At 48.0% G+C, this 24,139-nt stretch overlaps 1 protein-coding gene across 7 annotated transcripts in view; it reads right to left on the reverse strand.

The window, feature by feature from the left end:
• Window positions 1–23,297, reverse strand: part of FOXG1 (forkhead box G1) — a 112,241-nt gene extending 88,944 nt beyond the window's left edge. Inside the window, exons 1-6 of one of the 7 annotated variants that reach the window (XM_080396298.1) lie at window positions 16,013–23,297; window positions 15,479–15,556; window positions 10,012–10,056; window positions 8,230–8,299; window positions 7,232–7,320; window positions 4,248–7,040 (exon numbers count right to left, since the gene is read on the reverse strand). In XM_080396298.1, coding sequence (XP_080252424.1) covers window positions 21,169–22,551 — 1,383 coding nt within the window. In that variant the 5' untranslated portion in view covers window positions 22,552–23,297 and the 3' untranslated portion in view covers window positions 4,248–7,040; window positions 7,232–7,320; window positions 8,230–8,299; ... (1 more) ...; window positions 15,479–15,556; window positions 16,013–21,168. The other 6 variants (XM_080396295.1, XM_080396294.1, XM_080396296.1 and 3 more) reach the window with 6 other exon arrangements.
• Between the last annotated feature and the right edge of the window lie 842 nt (window positions 23,298–24,139).

A 24,139-nucleotide genomic window follows, 5' to 3' on the forward strand; every position in this document is an offset into this window, starting at 1 on the left:
TAGAGGCATTTTCTAGAAGGTTTTCATACTGCAGTGATACCAGGCACGCAAGCAGCATAGGAATGAAAGAAGGCCATTTGTTGGCCTCATCTTTTTTTTTTTTTTCACTCACAATCATGTAGAGATTCTTTGGACTACCCCCACTGTTTACAAGGTGGTACATGCATCACCTATAAAACATCTGCAAAGCACAATATCTGCTAAATGTTAGTCAAGGATCGCTTCCTTTCAAAGTGATTATTGATCCACTCTTAAAACAGCTTAGAAAAACAACCATTTGGGAAAAGACTTACAACTTTCCACTGCTATGCTATTACACATTTTAAAGTTATTTTTAGAGGAAATTTCAATATTGCCAAGTAATTTTTGATCTAATTACAAATGCCTATGAAATATAGGAATAAAACAGTATTGGTGGTTTTTTGTATTTCTATAGAAAGGAAAGATAATGTCCAGGACTGGCTTTTAAAACTATTAATGAGCCCTGGCAACGTGAAAAAGAGATGGATTAGGTAGATGTAATGAGATATGATTAAAGGGTGTAGGCACTGAAGGGTGTTGGAGAAATTCTTTTCAGAAGGAGTATAATTAGTGTCTGATAAAAGTACTTAGTAGATGAGATTTTTGAAGAAGAAAGGTTAAGATAAACACATACCATATGACAAACCTGTTTAATTTTTTTCCTCTGGTTCTTTGCGTACTCAATAATCTGTTGAAGTTTTATACATAAATAACATTTGTTGAATACTTGATGAAACTTCACTAGACAATTAAAGGGGTTTTAATTGCAAAACATAGAAAGCAAAGAAAATGTCAAAATGTCCTATTGCATTTCTGTTATGCATTTCTCTTTTGATTTATGGAACTTAGATAATAATATGCAACCTTTTCCTGAAATTAAACAAACAAATGAACTTCTTAAAAAGCAAGCTTTCTAGAAGTTGCTTAGCAACTTTCAAAGCACTTTTTATTAAATTGGAAGCTACTTTTTTAGTTTAGGCTTTAAAATATGCAGCAGCCTAAACCAGATCATCCCAGCCACCTTTATATAAGCCCTGGACAGAGATGGCTTTTTGTTCATTTGGCTAATAATATTTTGTACAATTTGAAATATTTGTTATTCTGAGATATCAGGCCTTTGGTGGTCCACTTTTAAGCATGAACCTTCAGTCCACAACTGGAGATTGAAATATGCCAAGTATTAGTCCAGTTAGAGCACTCATAGATGAATGGCAGGTGAATATATTAAATACTTGGGGATCCAGAAGACAGGTTCACCATCAAGGGTCTTTCCAAGTATACATAGAGTCATGCACCTGTGTAAGGAATTTACCATGTGAAACATGAAAAACTGAAATAACAGCAAGTGCTACTCCCTGTTCATTTGGGGACTTCTCACGGAAGGAGACCTACCATGTCATGATCTCCAGTTTCTATTTTCAAGATCAGCAATGATGGATTCCCCTCTTGTTTCCTTGCCCTTACAGCACACTATCTTTTCTACACAGCCGTTCATTGCAACAGAAGATTATTTAGAATTTGCAGTTTTTCAGTAAGCGCTTTCCTACCCATGTCCTCACAAGGAGAATTAGTAAAGCTCAGCATTGGAAGCTTTAGCCTGACACATAGCTTCTGAAGTATCTCCTCTGAAAGCTACTTCAGATCTGTGTGCCGAGAAAATCTGCCTCAACATGTCTGCTCCTCCACATTCGGTCACTGAGCAAAGGAACGTACTTAACAATAGCAGAGCAGAAAAGCAAAACAGCAAGCCTGAGACCAACCTTTGCATGGAAGCCACATGCTGACACCACTAGCCTTGTTTCAGTGCAAAGGCATAAATATGTTCATCTTTCTCATCCTCAGAGACGTATCACCTTAAAGGACCACCACACATCAGGAGCAGCTTTTCTTCCCCTGTCCGCATGCAAGAGTGACGATTGTTTCTTATGTCAGGCTTCCTACTGCACACCGCACATGTGATACGCAAGTCCTTACATGGCATGGAGGACAGCCCTGCTGACTGAAAAACGCGCAGTTATACAAAGTGGTCTCTAAAGCATTGGCCAAGTTATTCAAGCATACTTCTTGTTCAGTACATAAAACCAGTTCCCACTAGACACCTAATCTATCCAGAGAATACCTGAAATCCCCACAAAGTGCTGAGTTCAAATGTCTTGCAGAAACTGCCCCAAAAGACTTCCTGTTACCAATGAACAACTAAAAGAAACAAATGATGCAATCAGCAAAGAGCTCCTGTCCCTAATAAGCAAAAACCAAGTACATACACCCAGACTTGAGGATTATTTTTGTGAAGCTAGATATGGGCAAAGGGAGCAGTGCTTTTGTGCTATTTCAGTATTAGATCAAAATCGTTAAAATAAATGGAATAGATCATTTGCCTCATGACTTCAGCAGTTTGCACAGATCCTACCAGCCCATTTCTAATTAATTAACTAATTACGAGATTTGTAGCTCCTCCAAACATCAAGCAGACTTTTAAATAAAAGTGAATGCAGGGTCCTGTTCTAGGTGCCAGAAAGAGGCTTCAAAGTCATTCCTAATCAACAGCCCTAAAAGAAGATTGAAAAACTGCATTTCTTGGCCGTAATATGTTACTTCTGAAGTGTAATGATAAGACTCTGTAAGTCAGCATTGTTCATTGCTCCTTCTTTTTCAGCTTCAGCTAAATACAGAGTCCCAAAAAAATCCAAAATAACTGATTTTTTTAATTATCCCAAGCTAATATGCTAATTTGGCTTATGGTTTTGTGAAGGTATGAATACTAAAAATGTACAGATGAGAGAAACTCTTAGACCAGCTATTCCCTGTCAGTGAAAGGAAGTTCCTCAGACTCCATTATTCTCTAGATTTTTTGCAAACATGGCATCAAGTGGTTAGATTCAAGGGGCTTCCAGCACTTACTTGAAAAATCTTTTCCACCACATTCCATCAATCCATCAGTCAGGAATATTTCAAGAACATTCAGACCTAATTTTGGTGGGGTTTTTAGTGCTACTCTGTTTCTCCCAAGAATAATCCAGGACTATCAAAGAGGCAAAGATTTAATGGACTCCAGAGGATCAGGAAAGGAAATGGAAGTGCCGGGAGCTCTATTGTGTTGCTGGAGGAGAAGGTGAGGAAGTTCTTTGGAGAGGATAAGGCAGCCAGGCCACTTACTTCTCACACAGGTCTGGTATGCACCCACTCACACACCTCCTCAGAGAAGTCCTTCTGCCCACTTTTCTTCCTGTGAACCAAGGACACTGTATTTCATAGCTTCAATTAGAGGTCATGGTGGAGATGTGCAGAGAAAGTCAGAACATCTTTAGGTTTCACATGAAAACAAGGCAGCAAACACTTTTCTGCTTTGTAAGGGCATGGAGATGTCAGAAAATTCTTAGAGACACTGACAGAGGTGGCTTCATGTGCTGCAAAACAGACAGTGCTCAGACACCCGGAGACAAGCACTATTTTCTCCTGTACCTGTCTGGGTACTACAGGCTGCAGTCTGCTCCATCTTTGCGGTAGGAATTACATAGGCTGGAAATCAGGAGTACCAACCTGCTCTGTAAAACACTTCTACTTGCTTGCCTTCACTGCTGTTAGCATTTCTTTCCTCTTCATTGTCTCTTTTTTTCTTGATACAGTCTTAGCATTGCTGTTGCTGATGCTACTGTTCTGCTTGAATTGGGAACAAAAAATATGCAACTTTTCCTAGCTTTCCACTTTTTTGCAGTTTCTGCATCCCTCAGACTGATGGCACAGCCTGCATAGCAACAACTCTGGGCCTTTCCTTGGCAAGTCTTGAAAATGCAGTACGAACACACCGCAAAGAGAAAGAATGGAGTTTGCCCGTAGGTGCTCTGCACTTTTCACCAAGCTCATTTTATGCTGACAGAAACTGGCTGCAGTGTTTGGGTGACAGAATTTACCTATCCAAAATGGAAGCCAGTGCAGACGAGAGGAGCATCAGAAACACAATGAAAATCTTAAGTAAAAATGTGGGGGCACACCCTCTTTGGAAGGAAAGGCGCGGATGAAGCCCTGTTGGCCTTAAGTGATTTAGGTGTTTCTGCAAACAGAGAACTGAAATCCATCATTGATTTGATTATTTTTTACACAGGGAGATTATGTCTAATATTTTCTGCTATAGAATTGTCAATGTGTGTGGTTTAGTGCTCCCTCCAATTGTTATACATTGGTTCTTGATGTTCTTTAAATACAAACTCTCTTCTGTCATGTTCTCATTTGCTTTTGCTTTTTTTTTCCCTGACTACACTTTAAAAGGTTCTACTTCTAGATGAGGGGAGTATTTCCCCCCTCCTCTCTCCCCAAAATAAAAAGTGGCTCTTCTGAGTATCACTCTCCTTCAGGAAGGTTTCTGCAATCTGTTGAAGATTAGGGACACATTGTATGCAGGAAGAAAGTTGTCAGGGACTAGATCAAGCTGGGAGGGGGGGTGGGGGTGGGCAGGGGGGGATCACCAAGCTGATCTGAGAGACTGCAAAGCATCCAGCTCCTTCTGTGTCAGGGGAAACACGTATCTTTTCCCCACTACTTTCAAGGAGTTGAAATAGCTATTTGAAAAAGGAAAATCGCTCCTCACCTCAGGCTTAAAACAATAATGAGATTTAGGCACCCATCATACTGAGATGAAGCTTTAGGAAAATATTGGGCCCCTTTTCACCTCTCAGACTGTCAGAAAATTCTTTGCATGTTCTGTTTTAGAAAGCCCCACAAATAATGGATAGTTCCTTTCAGAAATTGCTGGTAACACCCCATTCTTCCCAGGTTTTCAGAGCTCACAGTAGTGGCTGCATAGATGAGGCCATCACGAGCCAGAGACATCATCAGCACAGAACACTCTGCTATTTATTTAGACTCTGAAAAAAAAGCCTTCTTGCTTATTTTCCTAAAATAATTAAAATGCATCACTTAAGTTCCGATTTGCTAAAAAAAAAAAAAAAAAAAAAGGCGTGGGAGCATAAATGTTTTGGCTCTGAGCTGACAGTAAATATATCTTCATATCATGTTTTTATTTTACCATTTTTAATGCATCTCTCCTTCCTAGCCCCTTCCCCTCCCCCATTAATTCCTGAAGTGTCTGAACGAGCCCTGGAGCTCACAGTAGTCTCTCCCCCCGCTTCGCAGCTGAAGATGAGATGTGTGGCTCTCCCCGCGGCACGCCGGACGGCGGGGCAGCAGTCCTGCCTCAGCCCAGACCTGCGGGCCCGCGGGCCAGTGGCCCACGGGGCGAGCGCGGCGGCAGCCCCCGCTGCGCCAAGCCGGGGAGGCCACCGCTCGCCGGGGCACACGGCAGGGGCGGGGGGCGAGCGCGGGGCCGGCGGGGCCACTGCCGCCCGTGCGGAGCGGTGCGCAGCTCCTCGCGGCGGGGCCGTGCGGCCCGGGACCGTGCCTGCCCGCGGTGGGTGCCGAGTTTCGTTTGGGGTCCTAGCGGTGGCCAGGTTTGGTTTGGGGCGCTGGCGGTGGCCGGGGTTGGTGGCTCGTTCGCTGATGGTGTTTTAACCCGCAAAACAAGTCGTGGGGGCGTCACCCCGAATTCCTGCACTGCGCGCTGGCTGCGCCGGGAAAGGAGCTTCTTGGATGAACTAGGGGAAGATATACGTGTATATATTAATTTAAATCTTCTTTCCCCTCGAAAGCTAGGAAATGTCTGCTACTTGCACTTTGTGCGGAGAAGCCAGCTCGATATTAATTTAAGAAGGGTGACTCCAGCCCTGCTGGTGATGTTCATTTGCAATTCCTACACACTGGCTATTATGTGCGGTGAACTAATCCTGCCTTGCCTTGGAAACAGAGCTTCCACTTAGCTCGCCGCGCTCCTCAGATTTCCTTTATAAGAGAGCCGTTGTTTTGCTGGGATTTTATGATTATTAATAATATCACATAGAAATGTGAATGCTCCCAACACGTGTGTAGAGCTTTCCTTCTTCTTCTCTTTTTCTGGCCTTTTCTCTCCTGAGCTTTCGGGGTCCTGCCGTGCTCCCCTTGCCGTAGGATGGGGAAGCTGGCAGCACCCACCTTGCGTCCTTAGCCCCCGTTGCAGCTGCCGGGGGCGAATACCGGACCAGAGGCACTGCACAATGGGCAACCCTCCCACACCCTGTATCGGTGTCCGGCCGCAGAGGACCGCAGAGGTTTAATTGCATCCATCTGCTGGCATTTAATGGAAGGATGAGCGATATGGGCCATGCCTCACACCAGGGAATTCGTCCCTGGGAGAGCTGCTTCTCCTCGCAGGCAGCCACTATGTCGGGCAAAATCCTGGCAGGGGTGTCTCCAGCTGCTGAACTTCAAGTCCTGAAATCCTGACCCCGCTGAAACGAAGCGACCCCTTGCCTCTGCGGCCCCTTGCAAGCCAAGACTGGCCCCTCCAAGGAAAGCAAGCCCAGCGGCCGATGCAAACAGGCCCCCACCCCCCGCCCATCCATCCACATTTTCCCAGAGTACCAAGTGCACTCGAAGGCAGGGAGCGACCCCGCAGCCCCGGGCCGGGACAGAGCTCGTTTACCGCGGGCCCCAGAGGCCGGAGCATCTCCTGGCCGCTAGTAAGACGCGTTTAAAGCGTTTATTGGCATTATGGCAGTACAGCGCGAGGTCAAAAACGATGCGAAAAGTTACAGGCTCGGTCACCAGCAGCCTTCCTCGTCAAGCCCGAGGAAGATGCGCGGGATCTGCATGAAGTTACCCAAGGAATTAAATGATGTTTGCAATTGCAGTGGGGTTTGGCTTATATCATGCCGTCTGTCCCACTTGCCCCCCCTCCCACTCAGTTCCCCCCACCCCTATCCGATCCCCTGCCCCGGGGCAGAGCTCGTTCCCTGCGATTGTTCGGCAGTTATCTAAGAGCCTGGTATAACCTCGGACATCTGCCTGGGAGATTTCGGGACCGGTTACTTTGTAAAGTACTGTCCTTCGGGTCGTCTTGGATGCAGATTTCAAGGCGGCATCTCCGAGCGGTCCGGTGGCGCCTCTCCCTCTCCTCTGGGCTCTAGCGCGTTTGACAAACGCAGCCTCCCCTTCTCCCGAGGAGATGATGGACTCGTGTTTACACTCCAGACAGCCACTAACTTCTCCGATCTCTCCTTCCCAACCCCCACTGCCTCCTCCCCCCCCTCCATTTTTCTTTTGGGTTCTAGCGAACAAAAACAACCGGCATTTGGTGCCAGCGCACTGTCCCGTTCTGCTTTTGCATCATGACCACGCAGACCTCATTCATCACGGAGCCTTCTCCTGGACAGTTCCCCACTTTGGCTGTCAGGCGGTTCTCGTCACGTCACCTTCTTCCTCCGCAGATACCTAATCAGGGAGAGAGCACACCCCAGGCACAGCCGCAGGCAGAAAAGCCCGCCCCCACACCCCCCGCCGTGCTCCCTGCGACCGCCCTTCAGGCCCCATGGCTGGGTTTCCCCAGGGCTCAAGAAACACTGGAACAGAGAGAAGGGCCCACCTCTGCAGGACCTGCTGCGAGCGCAGCTTCCCCGCTCCCAGGCTTATGGGTACCGAGCTGGTGATGAATTTCCCCAACCGTGACACCACAGCCCCAGACACCTTTCTGGCTGGGCTGTTCACATCAGCCCCTGCCAAAATACTTGCAATGCTGGAGAACGATGCTGCTGAGAGAGAAAAAGGCACCTGAAGGTGCAGGCTAGGAAACACTGAGCGGCTGCTTAGCGGAGAGTGGAAAAGGAGACGCCAAGGCCAGTTGTTCAGGAGCTCCTAATAAAGCCCCAGTAGATAGTCACTTTTCTTAGAAGAAAGGTAGAGGTATGAGGGCATCTTGTTTAACCCTTTTTTTAGTCTTTTAAAAAGCAGGGAATAAGGTAGTCTTTAAATGATGGCTCATGACTCACACCATTGGTAGCTTTTCAACTACCGACTACTGCAGGATGTGCATGTAGCATTTTAAAAAACAAACACACACCAAAAAAAAACCAAAACAAAAAAAACCCAAACAACAACAAAAAAGGAACTCCAGGCCCAAAGTCCCGTGAGTCACAGTGTTTAATAACTAACTGGGTTCAACTCTGCGTGCCTATGCGTGTTTGTGTTTCCATTGTCAAGGAATAAGGGTGTATGTTCTTCACATGTTAGATTTGCAATTTCGTGTTGATTTCGACATTCCCTAACGACCCATCCCACAGAGGTGTCTAAAAGCACCTACAGATTATCTCCCATCTCTCTACTACTCTAATGTGACACACCTACCTACATTTTAGGGGTTCATCATTTGAGACAGATTTACAGTTCAACCCTCTAAGCAGACAGGAGGAGAGATCTGCGTGGAATATAAATTCAAGAATGTAATTCTTTCTCAAACAAATAATCTGCTCCCTTTCAAATATAATTAATGTTTTGATAGTGCATTTCTTGTGAGAGAGAGATACAAAAACAGAGGCAACCTCTTGGATCTCTGTTTGTATATTTGCAACAGGAATTTACAGTACCTATCTTGTGGATGTGACAGATAGAGTGTTTTAAACATTTAGAAGTTTATTTATTAGCAGAACTACAGCAGGAAACTGATTGGTCTTTACTATCCACCGAGCCCATTTTACGCACGTTTTTGTTGCAAAGGAAATTGCAGTTGCAGGAGGGGGGCATTAGTCTTTCATTGGGATGAGAAATGTTTCCCAGCTCTCAGGATGCAGCCTTCTCTGTCCTGTTGTGCTTGGGAGGCACATGTCCTTGCACTTTGTCTTTCATTCTCCTCTGTCTTTCCTCCGTGGGGCTGAGCCTACATCCCTTTTTTCACTCACAGGGAATGAAGGACAACAGTGGGAACAACATTTCGGTTTTGACAGTCTTCAGCGTTCAGACTGGTCCGGGCAACGACGTGTTTCGAGTCATATAGTCTGAACAAAGCCATGTTTGAAAATGCCCAGAACATTTGTCAGATGCTTGCTAAATACTGTTATATGATCGTATAGCTCATTAGTTATAGATCCGCTACCAAATCCAGCCGGGCTGAGTTATCTTTTTTTTCTTCTCCCCCTCTCTCCCTCTCCTTTCTTCTTGCTCACTTTGCTTTCTAACATCGGTTTCAGAGGAAGGCATGCAAAGGCGATTCTGCCGCGCTTAGGGACACGAAACTCAACGATATTTATTCTCAGTGCCTACATCGTTTCTCAAGCACAACACAAAATCGTCTTGGTGGGAAAAAAATCTATGTTTTACCTCCAAATGCTACAAACGATGAAGATCGGCTTGAGACCAAAGCCATCTGGATAGTTCTATCTAGTTCACGAATGGCCAGATTCGACTTCTACCAGTATCAAAAGTAAATTTTCCATTCGTACCACTGGAAACTGCATTGGGTCCCCATTATGTCTGTAGCCTAGCAATACATTTTGGCATGTCGTTTAATTTCCAATGTCGTATTATTTTTAAAAATTCAAGTATTAAAGGGAACAGTGGAGAAATTGTAAGAAGCACTGGTTTCCAGCTGCGGTTGCCTTGCCTTGCTTTGCTCAAACCAGTATTTTCAAAGAAAAGGAGGACACATCTGAAAATTACTTTTCACCAGGAGAACCAGACCTGTAGTCGGTCAGGAAGGCTTTAGCAACAATAAACATTTGTAATATGCATCATTACTAACCCTAAAAAAAACTATCAGTGGGCTTAAAGGAGTGGGGTTTGCATTTCCCGGATAGTGCAAGGCCCTCTAGTCGCAAAGGAAACAGACCTGGCTATTCTGATGGCAGGCTTCATTTTAAAAAATATATAAATAATAAATCTGAAAAAACACAAACCTCCCAAATGTTTCTCCTGAATTTATAGTCTCTGGATAGATTGTTATAGATTCACAGAGTGTTACCTCCCTACACAGGAGTAAAATAACTTGCATTTGGAGTATACAATATCGTAACCCCTTTTTAATTTTATCATATGTGTTCTCTGAATTTATCTTTTCTGGAAGCACCTGAAATGTCTTGTAAACACCTGGACATTATGACAGAGATAACCTTCGTTCAGTACAAAGTTACCAACCTCAGTCACTGAGATCCAATTAATTCGATGTTTGCCTCTAGTGATCTGTGAAAAAAACATACGGGACGGACACACACACACACACACACAAAAGGAAAATATTTACCGCATTGGTCTGACAATATCTGGGAAAATGTCAAATACACACTTTTAAACTAATATCTTTAAAAAATAAAAAAGAATAGAAAGAAGTTCGGTACCTCTGGGGTATACCACTGGTCTCTGTCTTTTTTTTTTTGTCTTTTTTTTTTTTTTTTTTTTGGTCAAAGCTAACATTAGGGACGATCGCACTTACGTTCAGAAAATATTGTTATTTTTCTTAATGGGGAAAATTGGACTCCCGCGACTTAGATCTGTGGTTTTTAGAACTGGGATGGAAATTGGACTGACACCACTTTGCACTTTAACAATCGGATTTCGTCAGGGTACAAGTTGTTTGTTTAACCCGACAGCTCCGTGCACCCCGTCGCACGCTTTTACACACTCATTAAAACGATTATTCACGACCTGTCGAGTGTTTTCTCGTTCATTCACAGGAAAGACTTAGCGCTCTAAGATTCAAGCGCATACGGTTAGCTATACCACGGGCCGAGGGGAGAGATTACTTATCTCTGTGATCATCTGATGCGAGGCCGTCTTATCTCTACAGGTTGTAAAGCAGCAATTGCTGGAGGTAAAAGAAGGAGAAAGAAAAAAAAAATAATAATCCTGCCTCCCCTCCCCGACAAAACTTGCCGAAAGCAAAAGACAGGGCAGGAAGGAAGAGCGCGAAGAAGTCGCGAAGAAGGGCTTGACACTCGCTCGGCACCGCACGCCGCTCCCGCTCCCGCGCGCCAGCCTGCGGCCGGGGCTCCCGCGGCGCGAGCGGCGGGGCGCGGGGCAGCGCGGGCGGCGGGGCCGGGGGCGCCATGGGGCGGCGGCCCCCCCGCCCTGTGCCCCGCCACCCACCCGGCCCGGGCCGCCCAGGTGCCTGTGCCCGCACGGCCCCAGCGACGGAAGGAAAGTGCGGATAACTCAGAGCCCTCCCCGCAACGGCCGCGAAAGAAGATGCCCGGCGAGGAGGGGGGGGGGGGGGGGGGGGGGGGAGCTGGGGGGAAGCGTGTTAAAAAATATATCATCATGTCAGCCTTCTGCGGTCTGGGGAGGGATGGCTGGAACCCAGACTATGCAGCAGAAAGGCCGGGGCGATTCCTTTTGATCTGATGAAAATCACTAAGCCAAAAAGCAACTTAAAATACCGCCTGCTTTGGAGCACTCCAACATTCGGATGCCGATCCTTCTATCATGGTTTGGGTTTTTTTTTCTTTTCATATATCGATTCCTGATTTCTATATCCAGATTACCTCCGATTCTCAAATTCCATCTAAGGAGGAAATCCCAGGGGCCACTCTATTGCTAGGAAGGTGTTTTACACTCACAAAGGCAACCAAGGGCCCGGAAGGCGAAGCGCACATCGAGTCCTGCTCAGCCTCTGCGCATCCAGAAAATAATTTCTCCTTTGGAAAATATCTAAACAGAATATCCCTTTATTTAAATGAACCGACCCCGAATGCAACAAGGGATTTTAATCTTAAACGGTTTCCTAATTGCTCGAAAGGCAAGCACGTATAAGTAATTTGTTAAACTTATTGGATTGCAATAATCCACTATCAGGTTAGCTAAGAATGGATCTGTCAAGTGTGTTTCCCAGTCTAAGCTCTTTCTTTCAAACCAATCTGGTATAATAATTAGCAGACAAAGAACCCGAAATATGTAAGCAAATACCGAAAGTTCTGCATAAATAAACATACTAATCAATAGCAAGCTACTCAACACTTGTCTTATTGATGAAGAGACAATCGATTTTGCTGTTCCAACCTGCAATCAGAGCTCTGTATTTAATTATTAGTACTTTTACCTTCACTGATTTAATAATAAAAATAGAGCTAATAAGTCCTACCCTTCCGTCTAAATGCAAATGATAGTGATGACACAACTAAAGGCAACTTACGCTTCCCAGAAAAACAAACAACTTTGCTCAAACAGAATAAACAAGCAAGCAAGAAAAGGAACATGCAGTGCTGCCTTTTCTGATGAATGTTAGAGGACACTTTCACATTCAGAAGACATCAGGCAAATATATACGTGCATGTATACACACATGTGTATATATACACGTGTATACATATATCTAGCTACAGAGATATAGATATACTAGGGAAAGTTCATTGATAAAACAACAGTACGATTCTTATTCGCATGATTCTCATCTGTTTTCTCATAGACCCATATGAGTGTGTGCATACTATAAGCTAATAAAAATACCCTTGCTATTCTGTACCACCGTGCTTCTCTCCTCCAGATGCACTCCCTGTCAGAAGTGCAGTATGGAAACCTAAGAGGAGATTTACTTATCGCTAGCGTGTTTTAAAGTTACCTGTGAGCCTTGGTATGATAAATATACAAGTGATTATGTGATGCGCTTAACCGTATCCCTACACAGACCGCTTAATAATCTGTCCCAGCTTTGTTTCGTTCGGGCTCCAGTGAAAAGTCTTTGTCGGAGCCGTCATCCCCATTTGGAAATACACTGATGTGGGGATGCGAGCGTGTTTGGGTGTGCAAGGAGCATAAAAAGGGGGGGAACACAAGTTCTAGTATAGCCTCACTGAGATTTTTGCTTCGAAAGAACAGTCTCGTAACCGGTGAATATTACCTGTGTTCAATTCTCGAAAGTATTGCAGCCCTTTGGGACATGCAGTGCTTCACAAGGAGGTTTTGCTTATTTTTATGAGAATGCAACTCTTTTTTTGTTGTTCTTTCTGTTTTTTAAAACTGTCTTCCAAGGCTGAGGAATAATTACTTTCTTTTTTTTTTTTTTCTTTTTTTTACTCTACAGCCAGACTTCATCCAGATTTTTTAGCCTGCTCTTGGGCCTGATTAATTTCACAGACTACCTGATATTAAATACTCGCGATCAGATAATTTCTGGGTGGAAACCAGGTGAAGGGAGTGGTGGGGCGGAGAGGGGGCTGCGAGATCTTTTCCTTCCGCTAACGACCAGCGCTGGGCGCAGAGATAACTCGGAGGGCCTCCAAGTCCAAGGGGCGCTGGACGAGGCACCCCTGCAGCCCGGCCGCTGCAGCCCCGGTCCCTCCGCCACCGTCACGGCCGAGCTCCCGTGCGCGCCGCCGGCCCCGGTGCCGACTCCCGCCGCCGCGGGCCGGGAGCACCCCGGAGGGGGAGGCCGCTTTTGACGTCTTCCCACCTCCCTGTAAAACATGCCCTTGCGAAATCAGTTCTAAAGCGCTCTGAATTCGTCTTCGTGGTGGAGGGAAAAAACCAACCAAACCACCAAGCCAACGCCACCCCGCCACCCCAAGAAAGCCCGGGCTCCGTGCCGCCTTTGTGGCTCGAAATTCAGGCTCCCTGGCCAGGCGGCTCCGGGCGAGGAGAGTTTTCACCTCTCGGTCTTAGGTTAAGCAGCTCTTTGCGGCTAACTTTACAGGGATGCTTTACTCACCTTAGGGTAGGGTGACAATGGCAGGCTTTTCTCAGACTGCCTCTCGTTTAGTCTTTCCTCTCAAATCACGGATAACCCCAAATACACTTGGAGGACTCCCTAGAGATAATTCTTTGAAACGGACTTTGCATTCATTTCCCCGACAGAGAACAGCAAATTCCCTCTCTTGAAGTCTAATTCACTAGCCTGATGTTCTATTCTGTTACACGATATTAAGAAGGGGGTGGGGGGTGAAGTTACTGGTTACTTGCTTTGATTATTTATTTCGGCGGTTTGTTTTATTTCCTTTGGGTTTGCTTTTCAAGTTTCCGCCGGTTAATTTTGCCCTGGTGGAGGGGGGTGGGGAGTGCGATACTGTTCCTGGATGGCAGCATCCTGGACCAGCTCGCAGGAGGACTTTCAGCGCATTTCCCTGCGGCGGCATGTGTCCCTTGGTGGCTACCTCAGCCGGCGCGGAGAAGGACACCTGAAATTTTCCCTCCTTCCCGAAGCGGGGGCAGGAGGCACGGGCCCAGGCCGTCCCAGCACAAATGCCTGTCGCCTGCAACTCGCAGTTTTACCGGCCGGAGGGGGCAGCCGGCGCGCGCAAGGGGCCCCGCGCACGCAGCTGCGCTGCGGTGGGCGGCCGGGCCGGCGCGGCCTCTCCCCGCGGCGGCAGAGGGCGGCTCTCCCGCGGGGCAAGAGCGCCCCCAGCCCGCGGGACGCGCAGCGCCACCGCCGCCGCCGCCGGGCCCTGCCCGGCCCGGCCCCCCCTCGGCCCGCGGACACGCGTGTCCGAGCGCGGGGTCGGCTCCGCGCGGGTCGTGGGGCCGCGCGTGCCTGGCAGCGGCCGTCCCCGCGCCGTAGCGGAGGAGCGCGGGGGCGGGTCTCCCAGCGCGGGGCGTGCGGGGCGCCACCCGTGACCCGCAGGGCGTCCCCGGGCAGGGCTGAGCCGGGCAGGCAGCGCCGGCGGCTCCGCCACAAGCGAGCGGCGGCGTGGGCGAGCGCACGCTGGCCCCCTGCGCCGGTGCCGTTTCCCACGGCGCGACTGAGCCCGCCGCTCGGCACCGCTGCCCCTGCGCTGCGCTGCCGCCACTCGCGGCACAGCGGAAAACTTCCTTTGCTGTATATCAGAAAATTAATTATTCTCATGAGGTGGCAAATGGCAGGAGCAAGGGGGTTATAGTTACCCACCAGGTGGGACGCGAGCCGTTGCTCTTTCCGTCTGCCACGTCGGGACAGCAGAACCAGAACCAGGTCGGTCCACAGAGGGCCCCCGCCGGGGTCCTGCCCACGCCCCCGCCCGGCAGCCCCAGCTGAGCGCACCAGGGGCTCAGGCTGCCAGCCCCTAGCCCGAGATTTCAGCTCGCGGCACGTAAGTCTCCATCTCCCCAGAACGCGGGCACTGAATTTGGGGAGCGGGAAGACAAAGGGAGCTCCCGGCCCTCTCCCGTGGACGTGAACGTTGCCCGTGATCGGGTCGGCGGTTTTAAGGGCGTATTTGCTGCGCTGGAGCACCCGGAGCAAAACCCAGCTCAGTTCTAGACGTACGGCTTGTTACAAGGTCTCTCTCCTTGCTCCCCCAGAATTTTCGTCGTTTAGTCGCTTCCCTGGGAATTTAGGGATATTAGCACTCTTTACACAACCCCCGAAAGGTGCGAAAAGCCCGTAGCTTTTTCTCAAACGTCAAGCTCAGATTTTTTAGAAATAATTAATTACGGAATCCGCCTATACTTGCCATACTAAAATCGTCTTTCACACAGCAGAGATGGAACAAGGAGCACATTTCATCGCGGAATGAGTGGTGGCGGGGAATTTTGCCTAGCCCCCATAATATTTCTAAAGCTCAGCCGTGACCAAAAAGGCAGGGCACGCTCAGGGCTCTGCGGGAACCGCGCTCCCTCCCATCCTAGTACCGAGGCACACAAATCGCGAGTGTAGCTACTTGATTCCTGAGTGTAAGAGAGGAGTAAAATCTGCACTCACCCAATGCCGCCGGAGGACTCCCATACCCAAGTGCCGTCGTGCGCCTTGCTTGCAGGTAGAGGCAGTTTCTCCTGGCACCTTAAAAAAGGCAAACACAACATTGCACCAGTGTGACTTTCTCTGGCGTTAGTGGCAAACAAGCAAACAAAGAGCACGATAACAAAACGAGCTAAAAAAATTCTACAGCTAAACCATGAGAACTGCTAAACCGGCGAAGAAACTTCCAACTTACCGATTGCAACGAAAGAACCCGAGGGGGAGGGGGGAGGCCGGGGGAGGAAACACTTTGAGGAAGAGACCAAAAAAAAAAAAAAAAAAGAGAGAGGAAAAAGAAAAATCCTAACATTAGGCACACGCAGTTTTGGTGTAACTGGTGCTTTGAAACTGTGCTTCGGTTGCACGGGCGATCTGCTTATCAGGGGGCACGGGGAAACAGTACGTTTAGACAGGAGTCTGTCATCTCTATTCATTCGTATCACATGGATCTGCCTGTTGGGAGAAGAGGTAGGGAAGGTTTTCTTGAAGTGCACCTACCCTTCTGGCGGGAAGGCTTGCTGGGATTGCTGGGCAGGTTTCTTCTGGAGGGTCCCATCTCTCTGGAGTAGCTGCAGTAGAGTTGAGGGCAGGTTCTCCGGTGAGGTAGGAATGTGCAGGAACTCCGCCCTCTGGGCACAGTCACACAAACCCAGCAAAACAGCCACAGCCAGCCCTAAAACCTCTAATGATCTTCACCTTCACCCCTTTCTAATCCAGTTCTCCACCACTTTTTGACCCATTTACCCAGGCACCTTCACCACGGGGCGGGTGTGTGTGTGTGTCTGTATTCAGAACGAGCATTACAGTGCACAAAACTGCGGAGAAGCTACTACAGGCACTAGTGCATGGATACACACCTCTGTAGGGTTGTGTGTGTGTCTATAGGTATGTATACATATTTATTGACATTCGTTGGATTTGTAGGTGTGTGATATGTATGAGCAGATACTTTCCTTCTTGGGCAGGTGTATTATTCGCGATTATACAATTAACTACCTAGCAGTGACTAGCTACAGTCAGACCTTTTTTTTTTCCCTGTCCTAAGGGAAAAATACGAACAATTAAATAATATAGTTCACTAATAAAACAGTGAGTCTTGCTCAACGTTATTGCCTAAACAAAACTGCTGTGGTTCAGTCAGAACGTAACCGGAGTTCAGTGGGAGTTTTGCTTGAGTGAATAGTGAAGACGTGGTGATTGAGACCTCGTATTAACACAAGTGGTGAGGGGGTGTGTACCTGAATCATGATTTCTGACATAAATCTTAATAATCATCCGGAAAAGTTGGAAAGAGCAAAATGACCTCCCGATTAAACTATTTTTTTCAAGTACCGGATTAAAAAAATTATCACTCCTTCAAACAGTAGTTTTATGCCATTTAAGACAAAATATATTATTGTTCACTTTCTTTTAAACCTTTTCGTAAGAATACATTCCACATAATGGACGCTATTTTACTGGAACAAAAGAAGAATATTTAAAATATGTAAAAAATCGGTTAGCCAAGTATCGCATTGTGGCTTCCAGTTACAGTTTATTATCCCTCAAACACGTTTGCGAAGGCAATCTTAAAATCGTAATTGGAGGTTTCTTGATGAGCAGATTTCTTCTCCTACCATCTATGCAGCAAAGTTAATCACCTCAAACATCAACTAGGAATATAACAATAGCTCCTTAATTCCATAAAGACCACCCGTCCCCCATAAACACTCTAAATTAGGAAACGCTAAAGAAACGATGCTAAGACACGGCAACGTTCTAGAAATGTGCATATTAAACAAAACAAAACAAAAAAAATCCTAAAAGCTTAGCTTGAGGATTTGATATATAAACCACCATGGAAACAAGTATCAGATAACAGAACTATTGCCTGCCTAAAAAATAAAATAAAAATAAAAAAAAAAAAAAAAAAAAAAAAACAAGGAAAAAACAACAAAATCCACCACCTCACATTCAGTACTGAAGGAGCCTGTGCAAAGATTATTCTAAAAGACATCTTCAGCGAACAAAAGGGCTTCTCTGGCTGGGGAGCAGGCGAAGGTGAAAGCATATTTGGGGCCTTGGCAGTCCTGCTACAATCCGTGACAACTTTAAGCGGGGGGGTGGGGGGGGTGGGGGTTTGTTTTTTGGTTTGTTTTATTTGCTGTACAAAGACAGTCCCATTGCTGGTAATATGTGTATGGAAACGTGAATAATTTACCAGCTCAAAACCCACCCCTTCCCCCAGCCCTAAGAGGAAGAGGGAAAAGTCTGTGGCACCTGAACTGCTTAGGCAGCACTTTGCTACACTGAACCTAAAGGAGAGCACTGAGAGCCAGTGCTTGCCTAAGCGAAGTTTGGAGAGACATACATCAGGGCTAGCCCTTTCAGGAATTATTATGCATCACGCTTATCTAATTAATGCTTATTAGCCAACCCCAAACTCTGACATGGTGAGATTGTGCTTTCCTCCAACCTGACTTGTCTTTTTCCTCCTTTTAGTCCACTGTCAGTGGATATTTTTACATTGGGTACTAACTAATACTTTAAGTATGTGCTATTGGATTTCCTACAGTATACAACCAATTGCAAGTGGTAAATAATAAATCATTTCCTTTCTCAGCTGCAGCAGATGCCATTCTTTTAATTTGCTTAGGCACAAGTATACAGAGTGGGGTCTCGAGGCTTCAAGAGTTTAAATCACACCTATTTCATTTTATTATTTCCGATAAGTTTGTTGCAAAAGAGTTTTGGTTTTTAGGTCTTTTGCGATCACTTCTTTTAATGCCTACAGAGTGAAGAATATGGGGGAGGGTAGGCGCTTCCAAGTGGTGGTATCATCTTTTCACCCCCAAACAAAGCAACCTTTTTCTCATAGTGATGATTAATTTTGAATTGCAGAAGTGAGAGTGAAAGCCAAGAATATCAGAGATTTCTCTCCTTCTCCCCCACATAGTGCAGAGCTGGGTGTCCCATCTCTCATCCGTAACCTTTCACTCCTCTCTCTTCCCTGCAGATCTGCTTGCATCTGTTTATTTATTACTTATTTTCGGAAGATTTCCCCTCCCTCCCCTCATTCTTTCAGCGTGACAAATATTCTCTTTACCAGAATTCAGATTTTCTATTGCTTCCTTATTCACACACACACACCCTGGCATTTTCCCCTTCATTTTCTTTTTCCTCCTCTTTTCTGTCTTTCTAAGATCAGCTCTTTAAAGTGCGTGCGATAACATCTCCGACCTAGAGATTATTTTTCATCGGGCCTATTGTGAGCAGCCGCCAGCTTATTGCGCTGCTGCAGAGCCCGGTTCAGGCGACACAAACGTAACAAATGAACAACTTGTCCTCTGCGGACTCACCGCGGGATCCAATTAGTTCCTAAACCTTTTGCACAAGTTTTCTAATTATTTTCAAGAGTCGCGGCTTTTACAGGCTTCCCTAAACTCATCAAGAAACCAATTCTTTTTAGGATTAAATGCTTCTTAAAATTAGTCGTAACGTTGCTCCCTTAAAACTCATGGATGGATTCTCCGGGAGCGTGCTCACGGAGGCTGGCGTGGGTTAGTGGGCTCCAGTGAGCACCACCAGCGCCAGGCAGGGAGCGGAGCACAGCTCCAGCGCAAAACTTTAAACGTAAGTGCATCCACACAGGTTTGGGGGTTTTGGGTTTGGGTTTTTTGAGCTCCCCCCACACCCACCCCCACCAAAAAAACAACAACAACAACAACAAAAAAAAAAAACAACCAAAAAACACCACAAAACCCCCACACGTTTACACATCGGTATGCGAGCCCGGCCGTCACGTGACCCCGCAGCCCTCCGCCTCAGCGCGATGCGCTGCGACTTCACCTCGCGCTGCGCGGCTCCTTCCCCGCCCGGGGGGCGAGGGGGGCACGGCGAGGCTCCGGCCGAGCAGCGATCGCCACTTTCACAACACATCAAGCCAAAGTGTTTGCAGCATTAGAAGTATATAAACGCATATAGCTATAGATACTTCCGGACCGGTGGTCTTTTACGAGAATTGTATTATATACACATGGGTACCACAGCTTGCTAAATTTGATCAAATGGTTATATGAAAGGTAACGTGTGTGTGCATATCCACACACATATGCACTCATAGTTCATGTATCTCCAGTTATCACCAAGCCGAATTTAATTTCTTTCAGAAGAATTCCTTGACTGCGTATCAGAGCTTGCAAGAACAACACGTATCTATGTAACAACGCACCTTGATTTTTCCCTAATGTGTGCATATATACTCCCATTTTATACGTATGTATATATATATATATGTATATACATACACGTATGCAATTTTAAGCATGGTCAGCGTAAGGCAGCATTTTTAGCAAGACCCCCTACCTCATACTAACAATTTTTAAGCAGACCTGATAAGAGTTCTGCCCCAAAACAGACATCACAATAGTGGCCGTGGTGCTCAATTAAATGCCCTGATCCTTTACGTTTGAAAATACTGCTGTTAAAGGCAATACGATCAGAGGGGGGAGCGGAGTGGGGGGTGAGGGGGGGGGGGTGTGAGAGGAGCCTGTGAAAGATGGTGGACTGCTGTAATAAGCAGCGCCCTGATCTCCCTGTAACTTTACAGCCTCTGGCATATTAATTTTAGTTAATAAAAGAGACAAAAAAACTATCAAGTATATATGAATTTAGCCTATTTTTTTATTTCTGTGTGTTCATAGTAAACATTTTTGTAAGTGACAAACACGGGCATATGACCACAGTATCACAATCAAGAAATTTTAAGACGACATTAACAATCACTCAAATTTATGCGGCATCTGCGCAACACAGGTTACATATTTGCAAGGTTTACCTATAAGTACAATAGGTATTAACATTTTACTACATTTAGAAAAAAAATAAAGGTGACCTGTTAGTGACCACATACATCAAAATATACACAACACAAACTGAAGGCAATCATTAATTTTGTCCCCTTCTGATTCATTTGAACGGGCAGTGCTGCAAACTGAAATAATGTTGCTGTTTTTTAAATTACTCCATACACTGAGTGCATTTTCTAAAACCCAATCTTTGGTCTAAAAGTAAACAAACGAACAAACAAAACAAAAAAAAAAAAAAAAAAAAAAAAAAGAACCCAAAAAAGCAGTTCGGTAAAGAAAAGGATAAAATAGTAAATGGCCAAAATATAGTTCTTGGGCGTCTTTCAGTATTAATTCTGCTTAAATACAAATTACGTTTAAAGTTTTTTCTATTTTTCGTAAATTTAGTGGTGGTTTGGTTTTGGTTTTGCTTTTTCTTTTTTTTTCCCAAGGTCTGCACCCACCGACATATCCATGATAACTTATAATACTGCAAACATGGAGAATCTGGCGGCTTTTAGTGATAGACTTCTCATATTTGAATAAAAAATCGCAAAAGCAGTCACTATTTAGATACACATTCTACTATAATTTTGTCTTCCAAACTTCATAGTCTACAATGTAATCTCCCCACATTGCACCTTGCTGACACTCCTCACCTTAGTGGAATAATAAACAACCCTAAAGACTGAACAAACGTACAGAAAATGGGGGACTTAATAAAAAATACCTGGACTTTTTTGTTTTGCTTTTTTTTTTCTCCTTTTAATTATCATTTACAATGCAAATGTGTGTAAAATGTTCACTTACAGTCTGATCCCATGGATGTTAATGTATTAAAGGGTTTGAAGAAGACCCCTGATTTTGATGTGTGAAATAATCAGAAAGTCCTCCGGAAAGTCCCGTTGTAAAACTTGGCAAAGAAGGTCTTAAGGACTCACAGGGGAGAGTGGAGGGCGCCTGTGGCGACGTGGAGGAGGCGGCTGCCCTGGCCGTCATTGAAGTGCTGCTTTGAGAAGTCATTGAAGGGTGAGGAACATGGGGAAAAAAGTAACTCGTCTGTCCTGCTAGGAGGTTTACAGAGCAGGGGTTTAGGGAATAGGTGCCGGAGCAGGGAACTGACAAGCCACACGGCACTGAGGCGGCCAGAGCTGCTGCTGTGAGGTGATGAGTGGCATAAGGTATCTCTCCATTGACTAGTCTATCAACACTTAACCCATTAGACGTGGAAAAGGAGTGGTTGTTTCCCAAGGAGTTTTGAGTCAACACTGAGCTGTAGGGCATGGGGTGGCTGGGGTAGGCGGACGTGGTCCCATTGTAACTCAAAGTGCTGCTGGCCCGGGGGTGGTGCAGGGAGAGGAAGGGGGACATAGGCCAGTACAAGGATCCTGCCCTATCCATGAATGTCAGTCCGGTGGAGGTGAGCCGGGCGCCCCGCTTGAAGGCCAGCTTGGCCCGCGAGGTGGTGGAGCGCCGGCGGAGCTTGCCGGTGGTACCCCCGATGAAGACGTCGTCGCTGGAGGGGTCCAGCATCCAGTAGTTCCCTTTGCCCGGGTCGTCGTAGTGGCGGGGCACCTTGACGAAGCACTTATTGAGCGAGAGGTTGTGACGGATGGAGTTCTGCCAGCCCTGCTTGTTCTCCCGGTAGTAGGGGAAGTTCTTCATGATGAACTCGTAGATGCCGTTGAGCGTGAGGCGCTTCTCGGGGCTCTGCCGGATGGCCATCATGATAAGCGCGTTGTAGCTGAACGGCGGCTTCTCGTACTTGCCGTTCTTCTTCTCCCCCTCCTTCCCGCTCTCCCCGTCCTTGGCCCCCTCCACCGCCCCCTTCTTCTCCTCCGCCGCCTTCTCCTTCTCCTCCAGCTCCGCCGCCGCCGCCGCCGCCGCGCCCGCGTCGCCTTTGCCCGCCAGCATGTCCGCCTTGGCCACCTCCAGGGCGCCGGAGGCGGCGGCGGCGGCGGGGGGCGGCAGGAGGAGCTGGCCCTTCTCCTCGTCCTCCTCCTCGGCCGCGGCCGCTCGCTGGGGCTGCTGCGGCGGCGGGTGGTGGTGGTGGTGGTGGTGGTGGTGATGGTGGTGGGGGTGGTGGCTGTTGTGGTGGCTGTGGCTGCTGTGGTTGTTGTCGCTCTGGACGGCTTCGGGCACCAGGCTGTTTATGCTAAAGGAGGATTTCGGCAGCATTTTCACTTCCTTCCTATCTCCCATGTCCAACATCACACACTAGTCTGAGGGGGAAAGTTGCAGCGGCCGAGGGAGCAGCGCGCGGGGCGGCGGCGGAGGCGGCGGCGGCGGCGGCACCACCGGCGGCGGCGGCAGCGCAGTTGGACCGCAGTCTCAAGCGCTGGCAAGTCATGTAGCAAGGACAGGAACCGCCGGGGAGGGAAAAAAATAATAGTAATAATAATCACCAATCAGATAAAATCAAACCGAGTCAGAGCGGAGGAAAAAAAAAAAAAAAAAGAGAGAAAAAAAGGGGAAAAAAACCCTCTGAAAACCCAACAACAACAACAAAAAAAAAAACCAACACACAAACACACACAAAAAAAAAACCAACAAAAAAAAAAAAAAACAACTACTTCATGGTGCCTGGTTCCCCCAGCAAGGCAGAGCAGGGGGGAGGAAGGAGCAGCCGCAGCCGCGGGTCGGCGAGGAGCGAGCGGAGACGGGCTATACAGACCGCCCTGGCCGCAATTAATTTCAGAGCTGCAGACACGCACCGGGGCTGTAAAAAATTTTTTGGTTTAACCTTTCCCACCGGCCGCCCAATCAGCGACGCCGGCGTGCCCGCGCGTCTGCCCGCCCGCCGGCCAATGGCGGCCCGCCGCCCCGCCCCTCCCCGCGCCCGCCCGCCGTCGCCCCGCCCCGCGCCGCCGCCGCGGCTCCCGCGGCGCAGGGATACTGGCGCAGGGGCGCATCACCGCGGCGGTTTGCGCGCCCCCCCCCACACCCCTGCCCCCCCGAGCGCCGCTCCGAGCACAAATCCCCTCACGCCAAACAAACGGCGTCCGTCCCACGGCGGCGGGCCTGGCCGGTTTTCCTACTTCGTAGTTTCTCCGGTGGAAGAAAGTTGCCCCGTCCCTCTTTGCCCCCTCCTCTGGCGGCGGAGGAGGCGGGGTGGGAAGCCGGGTGGGTGAGGAGGCCGCGGCGCACCGGCGGCGGAGGTACTACTTTGCGGATCTCGCCGAAGTCACTCGGCGAGTTTATTTTTTCTAGGCCCCGGTGCGGTTATTTCTGTTTATTGTTTTACCAAGAGACCGAGAAAAAAATAACCAGCTGGAGGGGACGCAGGCGGCGGGGCGGGCCTCCGCCGCCAGGGGCCCGGTAGCGGCCCGGGGCCGGGCGGGGGGAGGCCGCGCTGCCCGCGGCCTGCCGGGGAAGACGGCCCGTTCCGGCCCGCTGGGCCCGTGCCTGCCGCGCTGCGGAATGTGAGTTGGAAGGCACAGACGGAAGCGACCGAACCCCTCCTCCCTCCTCTTCTCCGCTCGCTCCGCGCCTCCGGCGGCCGGGCCCAGCGCCAGGCCGTCCGTCCACGCTTCCCTGCCCGCCGCTCTCACCCCTGCTCCGCGCAGCTCCCGCTCGCCCGCCGCCGCCCCTGCGCGGCCGCCGGAGCAAGGCGCGGGCCGTCGGGCTCCTTCCTTCTCCTCCTCTGCGCTGCCGGGTGGTTTCGGCCAGAAACGCGCAGGCCGCGTGTCAGGTGTAAAAAACCGAAATAAATTATATTAATAACCCATTAAATATATATATGGCGATTTTTTGCCGCCCTCCCCCGCCGGCCCGGCCCGGCCCGGCCCGCGGCGCCTGG

The sequence above is a fragment of the Falco punctatus genome (assembly GCF_963210335.1).
Source record: "Falco punctatus genome assembly, chromosome: 7".
Classification (NCBI taxonomy): domain Eukaryota; kingdom Metazoa; phylum Chordata; class Aves; order Falconiformes; family Falconidae; genus Falco; species Falco punctatus.